General features: G+C 40.3%; 1 protein-coding gene and 1 pseudogene across 1 annotated transcript; one reads left to right on the top strand and one right to left on the bottom strand.

Moving 5' to 3' along the window:
- Positions 1 to 488: 488 nt before the first annotated feature.
- LOC117612913 lies at positions 489 to 2072 on the top strand (annotated as a pseudogene).
- A 10098-nt stretch (positions 2073 to 12170) lies between these two features.
- LOC117612914 lies at positions 12171 to 13315 on the bottom strand. Its single transcript, XM_034341547.1, has 3 exons — positions 13232 to 13315; positions 12822 to 13116; positions 12171 to 12627 (listed from the first exon to the last, which is right to left on the bottom strand). The coding sequence occupies exons 1-3, from the start codon at positions 13244 to 13246 to the stop codon at positions 12611 to 12613; spliced, it is 327 nt and encodes a 108-aa protein (XP_034197438.1). The 5' UTR covers positions 13247 to 13315; the 3' UTR covers positions 12171 to 12610.
- Between the last annotated feature and the right edge of the window lie 2102 nt (positions 13316 to 15417).

Here is a 15417-nt window from a genome sequence, read left to right as displayed (position 1 = left end):
TTCTACTCGGGTGGAGCCCAACCTAGTCTAAGGGTGGTTTCGCCCTTGTGAATGTGTGACTATCCTGCTATCCTTAATAGTCAAAGGTATAACTGGGATTTTATATATGATGGCAAAGTGAACTCTCTTAATAATACCATAATTATGTCCTCTTATGCCTTCCCAAATTAAGCTGTTGAGCTAGCTACAACTAATGCTTTTCTGTTATTCAGCTAATACAAAATGCGTAAATGAAATCTTAATGAACTTACCCCTAATTAGAAACCAAAATGTGCGAGAAGCTCTCCAAAACCCACAAATTTAGGATTAATCTCTCTCAATATGCACTATGCCTTAACCAGCTCTTGCATAGTGGACTAAAAAATCAAGCTATTCACCATTCTGATCACCAAAGAATAAAAAATAAAATGGCCAAAAAAAAAAACACATGCATGTGTGTCCATGAAGCTCTAAACACGACATTAATTCTCCTTACTACCACCATAGCCATGGCAGATTATCATGCACAGGTATCAGCCGACCACTCCCTAGTCAACACGTGGTTCAATAACAACGTGAAGCCATACACAGCAGGGCATGACACACTTAACCCTGCCCTTGCAATGGCTGAGGCTGGTAAAAGGTCATCAAGGTCATGAAAGACAGAAGTGGACAATTCAAGACCATCACTGACGCCGTTAATAGCATTCCGGCCGGCAACACCAAACGTGTTATTGTGTACATTGGAGAAGGAGTGTCCAATGGGAAAATCACAATTCCACGGAATAAATCATTTGTTACAGTTCTCCAACAAATATGCTAACTTTGACCTTTCCTGGCACAGCCCAAAAGTATGGAACTGTGAATAGTGCCACGGTGATTGTTGAATCCGACTATTTCGTGGCAGCTAACATTATTATTAAGGTACATAAATGTCCCACGTTTGCGAGAAATATTTCATGTCACGTGATATTATCATCACACACAACAATTTTTTTTATCAACTTTCTTTTAATATTTTTGTTTCTTTATAATTTACGTTGATTTGTGGTTGTGTGAAGAACTCTTCGCCAAGGCCAGATGGGAAAAGAGTGGGAGAATAGGCATCGGCGTTGAGGGTGTCGAGGAACAAGTCAGCCTTGTTCGATTGCAAGCTGATTGGTTTCTAAGACACACTTTGTTATTACAAGGGCAATCATTTTTTCAAGGACTACTTTGTTGAAGGCACTATGGATTTCATCTTTGGAAGTGGAACATCTCTCTATTTGGTAACGTCAGCCAAACTCTCCTATAATTCCTAAATAAAAGGAAAACCTATATAGGAACTTTTGTAACTCTGCCTACATGTTTTACAAATCAAATCGCTATATGCGAATAGTGAATTTCACGTATATGTTGTGTGAGAAACGTTATGTATACGATTAACTCTTCACTGTAACTCAGCTGATTGTTGTCTATGTATTATGTCATGATTTTGATGGTTAGTTAATTAATGGGTGCAGAACACTGAGTTACATGTGCTGGGGACTAATGAAATGACAGTGATAACAGCACAAGCAAGGGCCTCAGCTTCAAAGGATACTGGATACTCATTTGTCCATTGCAACATAACTGGGACTGGAAATGGCACTTATTTGGGTAGGGCTTGGAGGATCAGTCCTAGGGTGGTCTTTGCCTACACCAGCATGTCTGAGGTCATCACCCCAGCTGGCTGGAACAATAGGAACCGCGCCGAACGTGATAGGTAAGCAAGTTAAAACACACTAATTAATTAAGCATTTTCATATAATTGAAAGGTTTTGAGAGTTAATTAATAGTTTCAATATTTTTTTTGTATTTATTGTTATATTAGTACCATATTCTATGGAGAATACAAGTGTTCGGGTCTAGGTTCAAGTATGGTTGGGAGACTAAAATACACCAAACAGCTGACTAGGGAACAAATCAAACCTTTCCTTAGTCTTGGCTATATTCAGGGTTCCAAATGGCTGCTTTCTCCTCCAAATCCCAAAGTAAAGATATATGTATATGTTTATAGATTGAGTGAAACAAATGCACGCCTAATGCAAAATGTACATGAGCTAGCTATATAACAATATATAAAATCAATATTGTGCTTTAATTTCTAAAGATCTTCCACTATACAAATGCATTTGTCGATTCGAATTGATCCGACAAATTAAGGGTTGACCCTAAAAATTGCAAGGAACAGAAACCTTTTATTAATGAGTAGTAGTAGAGATTAAAATGTGCGAGAGAAGCTCTCGAATCTCACATATTTTGAACTTAATCCCTATAATCATGCAAAGAAGTCTAAGTAAGACATGAAAAGAAAGCATAAAGGCAATAAAAACCTTACTCTAATTGCGATTTCTAGATCAACAAAATACAATATCCATACTCACAGCACAAACAACCAAGCATAAGGCATAGAGGGTCCTATGAGGTTCATCACGCTAATCTATTCAAAGATATGAGCAGACAGGACTTCGGCGGATAAGGATCTTGCATAATCACTATCAATGGCAGGTTCATACACTTTGGAGATGGAATATTCAAATGTTTGGACCATAAGATGCATCTTCTCACCACTCCCATTAAAAGGATATTCATAGTCTCGCGAGTAAGAGGCCAAAACAAAGCAGACTTTTGTACCTCCTAAATGGGCAAAACTATATGAGCTCTTCGTCTCCCAACGTTGATTAGGCACCCTTGCAAGGGGCGGCAAAACTTGGATGTGTCAAATATGAGACTTGTATAGTACATGCGGTAGGCTACTATACGCCAATCATCTTCAGCAGTTTCTTGATAGGCAAAGAGTAACTTCTCCTTATTACAACCAGGGCGATTTCAACCACGACGATGGCGCTGCAAGTCCCCAACTAAAGCCCTCCCTTCGAAGGGAAAAGGATAGCTTGTGCACTTAGAATGCAGTATTTCTCGGGTCTGCCACTTTGAAGCAAAACACCGGAGTGTCTTGGGTGCACACCATTATCTTAGTGCCGACAATGGCATAAGAGAAGTTATGACGGCCGGCCAACACTATGAATAAGGATAGACAAGCATAGCCAATACCAATATCTATCTAGAAGCATTTGAATTAAAGCCTTTCAGGATCTAAGGCACATCAAATCACAAAGGTTTAATCAAACACAAGGATTATAAAATGGAGAATCAAAAGTATTTGTGAGAAATAAAGTCCATTAATTGAGCAAATATCGAAGCCCAATCTCGTATTATGTGACTAAACTTGCCTTTGTTCTTTGTTTTCTTTTTTTTAATTCTAACTTTATCAAGTTTTCTACAAGACTCATGTAATGGGTGTTAAATCAATGTGTTCAAGTTAGTTGACTTTAAGACAATGGGTGTTAAAGCAACCCTAGGATGTACTAACCCGAGTCATATAGGCAGAAGCAAAAGTGTACAAGATCAAAGTTTTTTGACTTGAACCTTGACATGGGTTAGACAAAAGGCCCGATTACTTGACTTGACTTTTAATTAAAGTGATGTTATGAATTTGTAAGCTCAGTAGCAATTATTCAAAAGAACAAATACCTGAAGACTTTCTAAGAGTGCCAAATCGAAGATTATCTAAAGGTTTTACAACAAAACATTTAGGATCCAAATTTTCTAAAGCAATGGGTTCATGCACAACATTAGTGGAGGCAAACATACAATTTTGATTTTCCATTTTCCTCTAAACTAACTTTGTCTTAGTTGACGGCAAATAATGAAAAGAAGATAGTTTGGATAAGCGTTTTACCTCTTTCATAAGATTTGAAATCTTATTTTGGACACTTGCTTTTCCACCCATGACATGAAAACAAGAGAGTTTGGATAAGCGTTTTAGCTCTTTCGCGTAGACTTTTGCCAGAGTCTGGCTAGGAGCAATAGTCAGCTTGCAACACAGGTTGTGCTCAGCTGGTAAATCCTTCTTGAAGGTAGAGGATGCGATTTGGTCATCGTATCCCACAATGTTGGCTTTCTCCGCCTCGAACCTTTTGATGCAGTCTCGGCTTGTTTCTCGATCATCTGATAGGAAGTGTACTCCTTGGTGAAGACGAAAGCCAGCTCCTTAAAGCTGTTGATCTACCTAGATGACAGGGTATAGAATCAATCCTGGGCTGCTCCTCGTAAGGTTATTACAAACACCTTGCACATCAGCACATCATAACACTTTTAAAGTGCTTTAGATGGCTTTGGGGATTGGAATCTCCTTTGAAGTGTGTGAAAGAAGACGTTGAGAATCGCTTTAGTGGAGCCGCCTACTCGATCTCAGCTATGAATGGTGAGGAGTTCACTTGGTCTACCACCTTGCGCAGAGCATCTTCAAAATCTTCTCCAATGTTCAAGTCTTGAAGTCAATAATTCACGAGCTTCTTGACTTGTCTTATGCTTGTATAGCCTATGGTGCACGTTGGTGTCCTCCATGATGTGTCGCTAGTTTACCTCCTTGTTATCTCTACAGAGTAGATCTCCTCAACTGTCTAGCAAGTGCAGCATGTTGGTAGACGAAGCTTGTGAGGGACCTTCTGTTGCTTGTCGTCGTGAGTTGGCTCCTCCGGCCTGAGCAGGTGAGCGTCTTTCTTCTCGTACTTCATGGGGATGATCATGAGGCTGATTTATTCAAGGGCCTAGTCTCGCTTGAACGCTTTTCGACGGGCCTAGGCTGGCGCGAACATAGAATCGTGGGCCCACCCTCTCATGCAAGTTGATCCTTGGACTTAATCTCGATCGGAGACTCGATTTACTTTGAGCGGGACTTGCAGATGCTTGAGACATGCCAACATGCTGAGCATGCTCTTGTCCTTCTCCTTGTCTGCTTGCTCCTGCTCGACCTGCATGGGATCTCTTGAACTACCGACAGGTGCATTCGTCCATCCTTCTCTCTTCACCTTACTGTCCAAGGCCAAGGTCTTGGACCAAGTCAATCTGGTTGAGGAGTTGTCTAACCAAGCAGTTTTGGTCATCCATTTTTTGAGTCAACTGGTCAACTTTGAGACTGAGGTCTGCTTGCCTTCGTGGATTAGGATGAGAGAATTGTGTAGAGCCCAATTGCACACGGACTTGGGTTTTTCTAGAGGTTCACAAGTGAACGTACGTCAGCGTAGTGGCAAAGGAGGGAATGAATGAAGTTGTTCCACAATGGAGCCCAAGTTGGAGGTGACATCAAGATGATCGTATAAGACTCTGAAATGGCGTGAAAGTTTGAAAAACCAATATGGCTGCAACTATGTATTTTTGATGATTGTATAGATAAGTACAAGTTTGAAAATCGTAGAGTTGTTCCTACGAACTAGGATATCATCTATTAAGTGTGATGGAGTCATATACAACACAAAGCTCCTCATTTAAAAGAACCAGAGGATAAAGAACTATCATTCAAACAAGATGAATTCAAATTCAAAAAACCAGTAGACTTATCCATGTCAGACCTTGGTCTAACAACCCCTCTCAAGCTGAGTGGTCCTTGGAGAACATGAAACTTGAAAACAAGTGTCTTGAACCGAGAAGAACTGAGACCTTTAGTGAACAAATCAGTGACCTGATCTTGGGAGCAAATATAATTAACATTCAACTCACCATGAACCACTTTCTCACAAACATAGTGGTAGTCAACTTCTAAGTGCTTAGTCCGAGAAAAACCGGATTGGAAGCAAGAGCAATAGAAGAAACATTATCACACAATATGGTAGGCGTAGGTAAGAAAATACACAGATCTAGTAATAAGGAGCGTAACCAAGATAACTCAGTAGCAGTATCAGCTAATTACTTATACTTGACCTCTGTACTAGAATGTGAAATAGTCTTCTGCTTCTTTGAGCTCCAGGAAATTAAGTTAAAACCAAAATAGACACAAAAACCACCAATATAATGTCTTGTATCAAGATCCCTTGTATAGTTAGCATCAAAATAAGCATTTAATTCTAGTTTGCTAGGTTGATACCGAAGCCCATGATCATATGTGGCCTTCGAATACCGCAAAATGCATTTCACAGCTTGCCAGTGCACTGTTGTAGGTGAATGCATGAACTGGCAGACTTGGTTCACATCATAAGACAAGTCCGGCCGAGTAAGAGTGAGATATTGTGAGGCACTCACAACTTGGCAATATTCAGAAGGATCCAAAGAGGCTCATCACAGTGAAGACTCAATTTCTGACCAGAAATACATAGTGTAGATATAGGCTTGCAATCTACAAAACCAGTATGAGTAAGAAGGTCAGAGGCATATTTCTTTGCGTCAAATGCAACGTGGAACCTACATAAGTGGCCGCAATATAGGGCCCAAATACTTCATAGAAAATCATTTTCCCAATCTCTGAATAAGAGCCATAACTTGAGAAGAATGATTTCCAGTCACTGAAATATCATCTACATAGATAAGTCGAATAAGAAAGATACCAAAATCACTAAATCGTTTAAACCAGGCTCGAGGTGCCTGTTTTAAATCATATAGCGACCTTTGCAACTTGAAAACGTGATTGGGATACTGCGAATCAACAAAACCAGCCGATTGCTTCATGTATACATCTTCACTCAAAAAAGCATGAAGGCGGCGTTTTGAATATCCAATTGATGAACATGCCATTGATTAGACACAACAAGCCCAAGAACCTTACGAATTGTGGTGTGCTTAACTAGAGGACTGAACGTCTTTGAATAATCTAGCCCTTCCTATTGATGGAAACCATTGGCCACTAAACGCTCTTTATTACGCTCAATGGATCCATCATAGTGCCTTTTAATCTCTTGTTGGGAAGAACATTCATGTGATGTTGAAAAGGAACCAAAGTCCACGTCTCACACCTTTGCAAAGTACTGAACTCTATGGCATGACAGTCCTCCATTCTGCATGTTTGATAGCTTTGTTGAAACATGAAGGCTCAACATCTTTAGAATCAACCTGGAGATGCAAAGCATACCTCAAAAAGGATTTTAAACTCCTCGTTTGAGATTAAGTCACCATCTAATGTCGATGATGAGCGGTGGAATAAAAAAAGTGACAGCTTCCAATGGTACAGCAGATAGAGAAGTTTCACGCACCACAACTAAATCTCGGACTGGAGCAGAAGATGTTGAAGTGTCATAACATCTATCTTGGCTTAAAAAAGATGAAGATGGCAATTGTTATTGTGTAGGTTGTGTTATTTGTGGGCTTGGGCTTGGAACAAGATCTTAGGTGCTGCAATGGACAAAGGGTAAACAAGACCAGGTTTAGTAATAGGAAAATGAAAGGAAAGACTAGCATTTGTACCTGAGTCAGGGAGGACACCTTGCCTGAGAGATGCGAGTTAACGTGCAAATGGGAAGGTACCTTAATCAAACAGCACATGACGGGACAAAAACACCTTACTTGTTGTTAAATCTAGACATTGATAACCAAGATGATTAAGAGAATAACCCATGAATACACACGAACGAGACCATGGTTGAAGTTTGTTTTGGTTATACGGACGAAGAAAGGGAAAGCAAGTGCACCCAAAAAATCGAAGAAATTCATAACTTGGACTGCAATTGAACAAAACTTGATATGGACTCTTATGTTGAAGAACTCTAGTAGGTAACTATTTATCAATTACACAGCGATTTGAAAAGCTTATTCCTAATATTTTTGTGGTATGTCAGAATGGGTCATAAGAGCCAAACCTATTTCAACTATGTGACGGTATATTCGTTCAGCCAAGCCATTTTGTTCTAGATGTTTTGGACAAGAGAACCTTTGATGGATACCTTGAGATAACAGATATTGAGGAAAGGTCTGTTTGGTGTATTCTCCACCTTCATCACATTGCAATATTTTTATTTTATGAGATAGAAGATTTTCAACTTGAGTTTTAAATTGAATGAAAATTTGATGGACATCTGATTTATTTATCATAGGAAAGATCCAAGAATAGCGTTAGAAGTAATCAACCAACAACAAATAATACTGAAAACTATTGATTGAATTAACTGAAGAACACCATACATCAGAGTGTACAAGTTGTAAAGGAAACTGTGACTCAGATGATGAAAAACTAAAACTAATAGGTAATTTAGAACTCTTAGCTAACGGACAAGAATGACAAAAGGAAAATTTAGAAGAATCACAAACAGGTACAATCTTATTCATAGTTAAATATTTTATTGTGGAAGACACATGATGTCCTAAGCGTGAGTACCAAGTTTGTGCATAAACTCTAGAACCTATGGAAGCCGCCAATGCCTAGATTGATGGAGGGGGTCGAAACTGCAATGGATATAGGTCATTCTCACACCCCCCTTGGAAAAGGGTCCTCTGGATTTTGAGGTCCTTGATGAGAAAAAAACAAGGTAGGATAAATGAGAAAATAGCAATGGTTATCAACAGTGAAACGGTGAATAAATAACAAATTGGATAAAGCATCAGGACAATGCAAGACATCTTTAAGAGAAAAATTTGTGGATGTCATGACAATTTTAGCATTTCCAATATGAGTTATTCGTAAATCAGAGTCAGTATCTATATCGCCAACCTATTCCTTACCAACATATTCCTGAGCATTATTGAGATTACAATTTTTGGTGTGATATGGGCATTGAGTTTGTGTCAACAAGCCAAATATTTGAGGTGAATCAATTTGCAGTGTTAGGCTGGGTGGCCATTGCAGAGAGACGGCTTGCTGGAATTCGGCCTTCATATGCAGTATTCATTTTATTAAAGCAGTCCAAAGCTTGATGGTTAGGCTTGTTGCAAATCTAGAAAATGGAACGACTAGGGACTGAAGAAGAAGACTCCTATGGAGTACTGAAAGATCGTTGATTGGGGAAATTAGACCGGAATTGACCAGGCCCACCAGTAGCAATAGAATTTCTGTTGGATGAAAAATTGCGACTAGGAGAACGCCCTCTATTGCCATGGCCACGTGAAGCAACAAAGGTAGTAATCCCTGTGTTCAGATTAGGAATAAGCTGTGACTGCTCCCCTATATGTAGTTCAGCACTCAGTAAAAGTGCCCCCAAAGCTTCATACGTGATTGGAGCATCACAAGCTTGTGCGATACTGACTGTGACTTCAAATGCAGCCCTGACGTTATTCATGATGACAGAGACCAGATCATCATATGTGAGGAGATTTCCTACAAGAGGCAAATTATCAGAAATCAAATTCATTTTGTCTAAAAATTCAGAAATGGACATATCTCACTTAATAGTACGTAGCAACTCATTTCGCAAGTGTAATATCCGATTATGTTAGGTGGACACATAACGGCGCTTCAAAGATTCCCAAGTCTTGCGAGAAGTGGGGGAAAGAGTGACAGTAGCCAATACTGTCGGACTCAATGAGTTGTTAATCCAACTGAGAATGGTCTGATCTTGTTGCACCCAATTAAGATAAGCAGGATTCAATATAGAAGTATTTGTTGCTAGGAGATGCTTGGGTGGACATGGCACCGAGCCATCAACATACCCAAAAAGGTCATGGCTGCGAAGAATGGGAGATATTTGAGCCAACCAAAGTGGAGAGCTTGATGGTAACAATAGTGGAAACTGCAGGTGTAGCAGCACGAGTGGGTGTTGCAGAATTGTTGGTTGGAGGTGGTGGTGGGTTTGCATCATTGGTGTTGGTAGGATAAAGAACTGTCATTCAAACAAGATGAATTCAAATTTAAAAACTCAGTAGACTTATCCACATCAGACCTTGGTCTAACAGGTCGTGAAAAGAGATCTCGGGATGGGATGTGGCAGCACCGTCATGGTGGAGAGCATCAAATCCGATCATGAGGCAGAGTGGGTGGTAGCGTACCTATGCAGTTGTGGAGTCGTGGCAGCCACGAGATGGCGAAAAGGCGCTGTGGCGGGCGTCGAATAGGTGTTCTTGGTCATGGGACCAAGTCGAAGAGCTACTGCATGCATCGAATGAGTGCTCTCAGTAACCAGAGGAGGAGCAGTCGCTACGGCTAAGGTTGTGGCGGCAGTCGCAGTGCTGAGAGTCTGAGCCACGACTTCAGCTGCAGCACACGGTAACTGCCTCGGAGTCGTGTTGTCGTGGTGACCCAAGTTTGTCATGGATTGGGTTGTTGTTGCGGCCCGGCTCCTCGTTCGCGTACTTTCAACCATGGTTATTTGGAAGGCTTCGATTGAGCAATGAAAATGAGGAAACAGGTTCTTTTCATTCAAGAGCACGCGTTGAGTATAACTCGGTCTCTTAGTGAAAGCACCAAAATGTTTGAGCAAAATTCCGCACGGGGAATATTCGCTGGTTGATTCCTCGACCTTTGATCTTCCTTCTCTCTCTGCCTCGATCCCTACAAAATAAATTGGAGTAAATAGACCACAGCCAGTGGGTGTTGGCCAAAAGCCCTTTGATGCCTAAGTTAGTTCAATTAGATCTTGACAAATATACAGCAATAGCTAAAATGGATGGAGTTTTCTCTCAAGGGGAGAGCCAGGTGGTCAGAGCCGTGTGTGGTGCTTAGCAATGTGAGAGAGAGGGTGAGGGAGGAGGCGACGGCAAAGAGAGAGATAGGATTTTCCTAGGGTTTTGAGTGTGAGTTTAGAATTACCTTGAATGTCTTGTGTAGCCATGTATTTATAGGCCCCTTGTATGCTAGGGTTTGAAGAATAATCCTCATTTGGTAAGGATTGTTCTTACCCATAAATAGGAGATTGGAATTAATCGAGGAGATTTGATGGAAATCTCATCCTTGATTTGGGGAGATATTCTCATCTTAAATCAAAGATAATTTTCTGAATTAAATAGGATTTAATTAGGGTAATCAGTTGACCTAAAAAATATTCCATTTCTACGTGTCGCCCATCTATTGGTTGCCGAAATATGTGTTCCCACAAAGAAAGCAAAAGAAAGAGGACATTGAAGACTAGAGAAGATAAAATCAGAGAGCGCGTGACCTAAAAAGAACTGAAAATGAAATCTTGCGGAGAAAGCAAACAATGTTATTTTTTATGTTGGTTGCCTTTCACTTTTTACAAAAAGAAAAATAATTTTACAAATTATGGAACATTGATTTCCATCATTTTGAATTCCGTCATTTATAAATTCCTAAATACTTTTAAATTTCATATCGTAAAAGAACGGAAAACCTAACTTTAGTGAAGCAATGTTAAAATGGGTCGTGTTAGTCTCTGATTAATGCATTAGGTTGTGGAGAGAATGGAACAAATTGCTGGAGCAAATAATTGCCCTGGAACTGGAAGTGCAGAAGGTCATTCATAAGAAAATACATGGACAGCAGTAGCTGTGGCATGCATAGATAGGAATTGAAGCTATTTGGCTCATTCAACATTACAGTCCCTTTAAATATGACTTTCTGTTCTGTTGTTCATCCATGTACGTTTAACTCTCTCAATACACCTTGGCTTTTATTTTTGTTAAACATTTAGTTTGATGAAATTCATATATTATATTACAAGTTGCATAATATATGCATGTTTTTCTTATATTTACCAGAGAGAGAAGAGAGCAGTGAGACCAAAAAAATTAATAAATAAATTATCAGTTGCCAAAACTTTTCTCAAAATCGAATCACTAAATGAATGAAGACAACTGATAGAACAAATTATGCCAGAAATACAAACACAGCTCATTTGGGATGAACGATGTTAAAATCTGTTTCCCCTTAACTCTTTTCAATATCAGTCAACAGTAATATAAACATGAAATACGAATATGCTAGCGTGACGCTCTCGGGTGTATAACCCTAATGCACATTTCCAAACTTGACAGTCCCAGCACATGTAAACAAAAAGCAAAAGACACGTTCTTACAACACACAAAATCATTCAATACAAGCAAAACACAAGATATCTAAAATAAATAAATAATATATTGATGTGCAAAGAAGCTAATTTGATTCAGACCCAAGAAATGTGCTCACTGCTGCATCACGTATCCCCTGCATCCTGGAAAAAATCAGTAGGCGGCCAGCAGAGAAGCTTGGACACACCTACTAGGCTACTAAATGTACTCATACAAAAGCATAAATGTGAAATTGTGATAAATTGCACTCCCATTGCAACCACGAAAATTTGGCTCGATAGTAAAAAACAAAGGGGAAACAATATATATGTAGAGCAAACAGAATCATGTGTCTTCCTAACCTCAGAAGGGCAATTATCAGTATTGAAACAGCAATCTCTTGTATCTAGTCTAACACATTAAAGTTATTCACCCTCATTCAGAGAACAGAGAACAACCACCACACCGCCCACATTTTACCTTCAATGTTTCCGCTTCCTATTGTGTTTAACCTTCACTATTCTTTGGTTAGACTTCTAACGACCAGAGCCCAATATGAAGCTGCCCTCTGGACTTGCACCCAAACTGCCTGAAGCCTGAAATGGTGAAGGGTTCTGTGGGTTGGTTGGATTCTGTTGGATTGAAAATTGGATGGGATTCGCCGCTGCGACTGCAGGTGTAGATCCAAATACAGAGCCCTGTGAGGTTGAAACAGGCTGTTGACCAAACACAGGCTGCTGACCAAATACTGGGACGGAAGGTGTAGATGCCTGATTATTGTGTTCAGCCATGATGTCTACAAAGTTCATTTTATCATTATTATTCAAGGAACCAAATGGAAATGCAGAATTTGGGTTCCCAGATGCAGGCTGTGATGGGGCACTACTAGCTACAGTATTTGTTGCAGCAGCTAAAACGGCAGATACACTGCAGATGAAAGCATAGATATATAAATAAATAAAACAGTAAATTTTTGGTGAACATAAAAATTAGTAACACCAATATTTTTTGTTGAGATTTCCACATGATACCACTGATTACATTTTGAAACTAAAGGAGCTTGTATTGTTAAAATTGGTCAACACTCTTAGAGACATAGTTAAACACAGGAGAAGCTGCACCTGAATCCTTCATTGAAGTAACTTTACCCCAAAAGTTAAACATTGAAGGACCAGCATTTGATTCTTCTGGTGGAGCAACTTTATCATATGTAAAGGATGGCTGGGTAGATACCACCTTGCTGTACGACGATGCACTAGTGCCGGTGGAGCTGGCGCCATTCTCAGCAAGCATAGACTCATCAGAGAGAGCAGAGAAAGCTGGAGGCTTCTCCAGTGTAACAGTTGCAGTAGCAACGCTGCTCTTGTCGGTCGAGAAAGTGTCCACCTCAGAATTGTCATCATCATCCAGCTCCTCCTAGAAACCATACCCATAAGGTTGAAATACATCAATTTGAAGCCGTGAATATGCACAGGATAAGGAATACAATAACCCAAGAGGCTTAAGATTATCAGGGAACCATAGAAGATACCTCAATTGCGCTCATCCTGAATGCCCTTTTCTTTTGTGGAGGATGAAAAACAGAGTTTGATGCAGTAGAAACTGCAGTTTGAACATTTGGCACAAAACCCTTCTTTTCTGTTGTAGAATCTTCACAGTTATTCATTAAAATAGTTGAACTGTCACAAGGAGCTCTAATCCTGGATGGGTCATATTCTTTAACCTTGTCCTCATTTTGAGAGGTGAAGTCTCGAGCATTTGGTTCTGGGCATTCAGTAGTATTATTGACTTTGAAGCATTTGGAGCAAAACGGGCATTTGACTCTGGTTGTTCTTGTTTTTGTATCATCTCCATCCCCATCATCATCATCACTAGATGAGTCAAAGCCTCCTTGATGTCGAAATCCTAGTGGGGATCCTAATTTCTTAATAAACATCTTCAGGTGAGGAGAGAGAGAGAGAGAGAGAGAGAGAGAGAGAGAGAGAGAGAGAGAGAGAGAGAGAGAGATGTTGGCGTGACTTGTGGATATTGACTTACTTTCCTTACACACCAAGAATTCCTATTATAATTGTAATTGATTTACTTTAATTCCTGATTTCCTACTGCAAATAGATTTAGAATTTATTATTTACTTGCCATTCAGGTTTCGTTGTATTATAAATATGACCTCCTACAAGGAGAAGAATACACAGAAAATTCCCACAAACAAATATTCTCTCATAGTTTTCATATTTTAACATGGTATCAGAGCCAGGTCTGATCTAGGGGACCTGTGCTTGTGTTCTTCTTGAAATTTAAGTGCTCTTCTCCCCCCTTGAGAGGGGGGAGGGGGAGTGAAAGGGATATGTTTATTGACCTATCCCAATTACCTTGACATATTTCCATGAAGATGTTGCTTATTTCTTGACTCCGACGACCCCTTCTCTTCAAGGGGAGAGGAGGATTGAAGAGAAGTTGTGTCTAAGTGAATTAGCTAAAGTTTATATGGAAGAATTTATTGTTGTCATTGTCTCTACTGCCGTGCTCATGGGGTTTTGGTGTTCTGCCTTATCTACAGCCGTGCTCACAGGGTTTCTGTGTTTTGCTATGTGTCCTATTTTTTAGGGTTTGCTCTTGTGTTTCCGCTGTGAACTTTGTTTTAGTTTGTCACTTGTTTCACTCGTGGTTGACTAAAAGATCTTCTCTACAATTGGTGCTTCTCAAGTATGGTGTCCTGTGACTCGCTTGTCAAGTTGGGCCTGCGAAATATCTTTGCCCAACTTGAGGGGGAGTGTTGGCGAGTCCTTATTTCATTAGAATTTCGGTTACTTACCAATTGTATTTTGTCATATTGTAATAGAGATTATTTTATTTAGTGTTATGGGGGTTGATGATTTTTTCAACCCTCATGAAGGTAGCACCACCAACTCATTCTCTCATTCTCCACCAACCATCGTTGAGTTGAGTGCCCAGATGGCTCCGCTCCTACAGATGCAGACTTTGACCCCGAACCCGATCCAGAATCAGGATCCTCTTTTGACGACCCCGACCCCGACCCCGACTACGACGACGACGACGACCCCGACCCAGACTCCTGACCCCGACCCCAACCCCGACTATGACGACGACGACCTCGACCTCGACTCCGAAGACGACCCCGACTATGACGACGACGATCCCGACCCCGACCCCGACTCCGAAGACAACCCCGACCCCCACTCCGATGATGACCCCAACCCCGAATTTGTCTCTGATTCAGACCCTGATCCCGATTTCAACTCCGACTCCGGCCTCGACTCAGGCTCAGATTCCGATCCCAATTCCTACTCAACTTGTATCCTATGCATCTTCCGCTGCACAGATTATGACTTCTCGACTAACGACCCCGACACATGGACCAGATTGCGCATTTTGTGAAATTCGAGAATCAATTGGCGGATATTTTGACAAAGGCGATTTCCAGTAAAGCATTCCACAATTCACTAGATCAGTTGGGTATTGGCGACATCTATGCACCAACGTGAGGGGGAGTGTTAGCGTGACTTATGGATATTGACTTACTTACCTTACACACCAAGAATTCCTATTATAATTGTAATTGATTTACTTTACTTCCTGATTTCCTACTGCAAATAGATTTAGGAATTTATTATTTACTTGCCGATTCAGGTTTCGTTGTATTATAAATATGACCTCCTACAAGGAGAAGAATACACAGAAAATTCCCACAAACAAATA

The sequence above is a fragment of the Prunus dulcis genome, unplaced genomic scaffold (genome assembly GCF_902201215.1).
Source record: "Prunus dulcis unplaced genomic scaffold, ALMONDv2, whole genome shotgun sequence".
Lineage (NCBI taxonomy): Eukaryota > Viridiplantae > Streptophyta > Magnoliopsida > Rosales > Rosaceae > Prunus > Prunus dulcis.
Note: the sequence above shows the minus strand (reverse complement) of the source record. Positions and strands in the feature narration are given on the sequence as shown.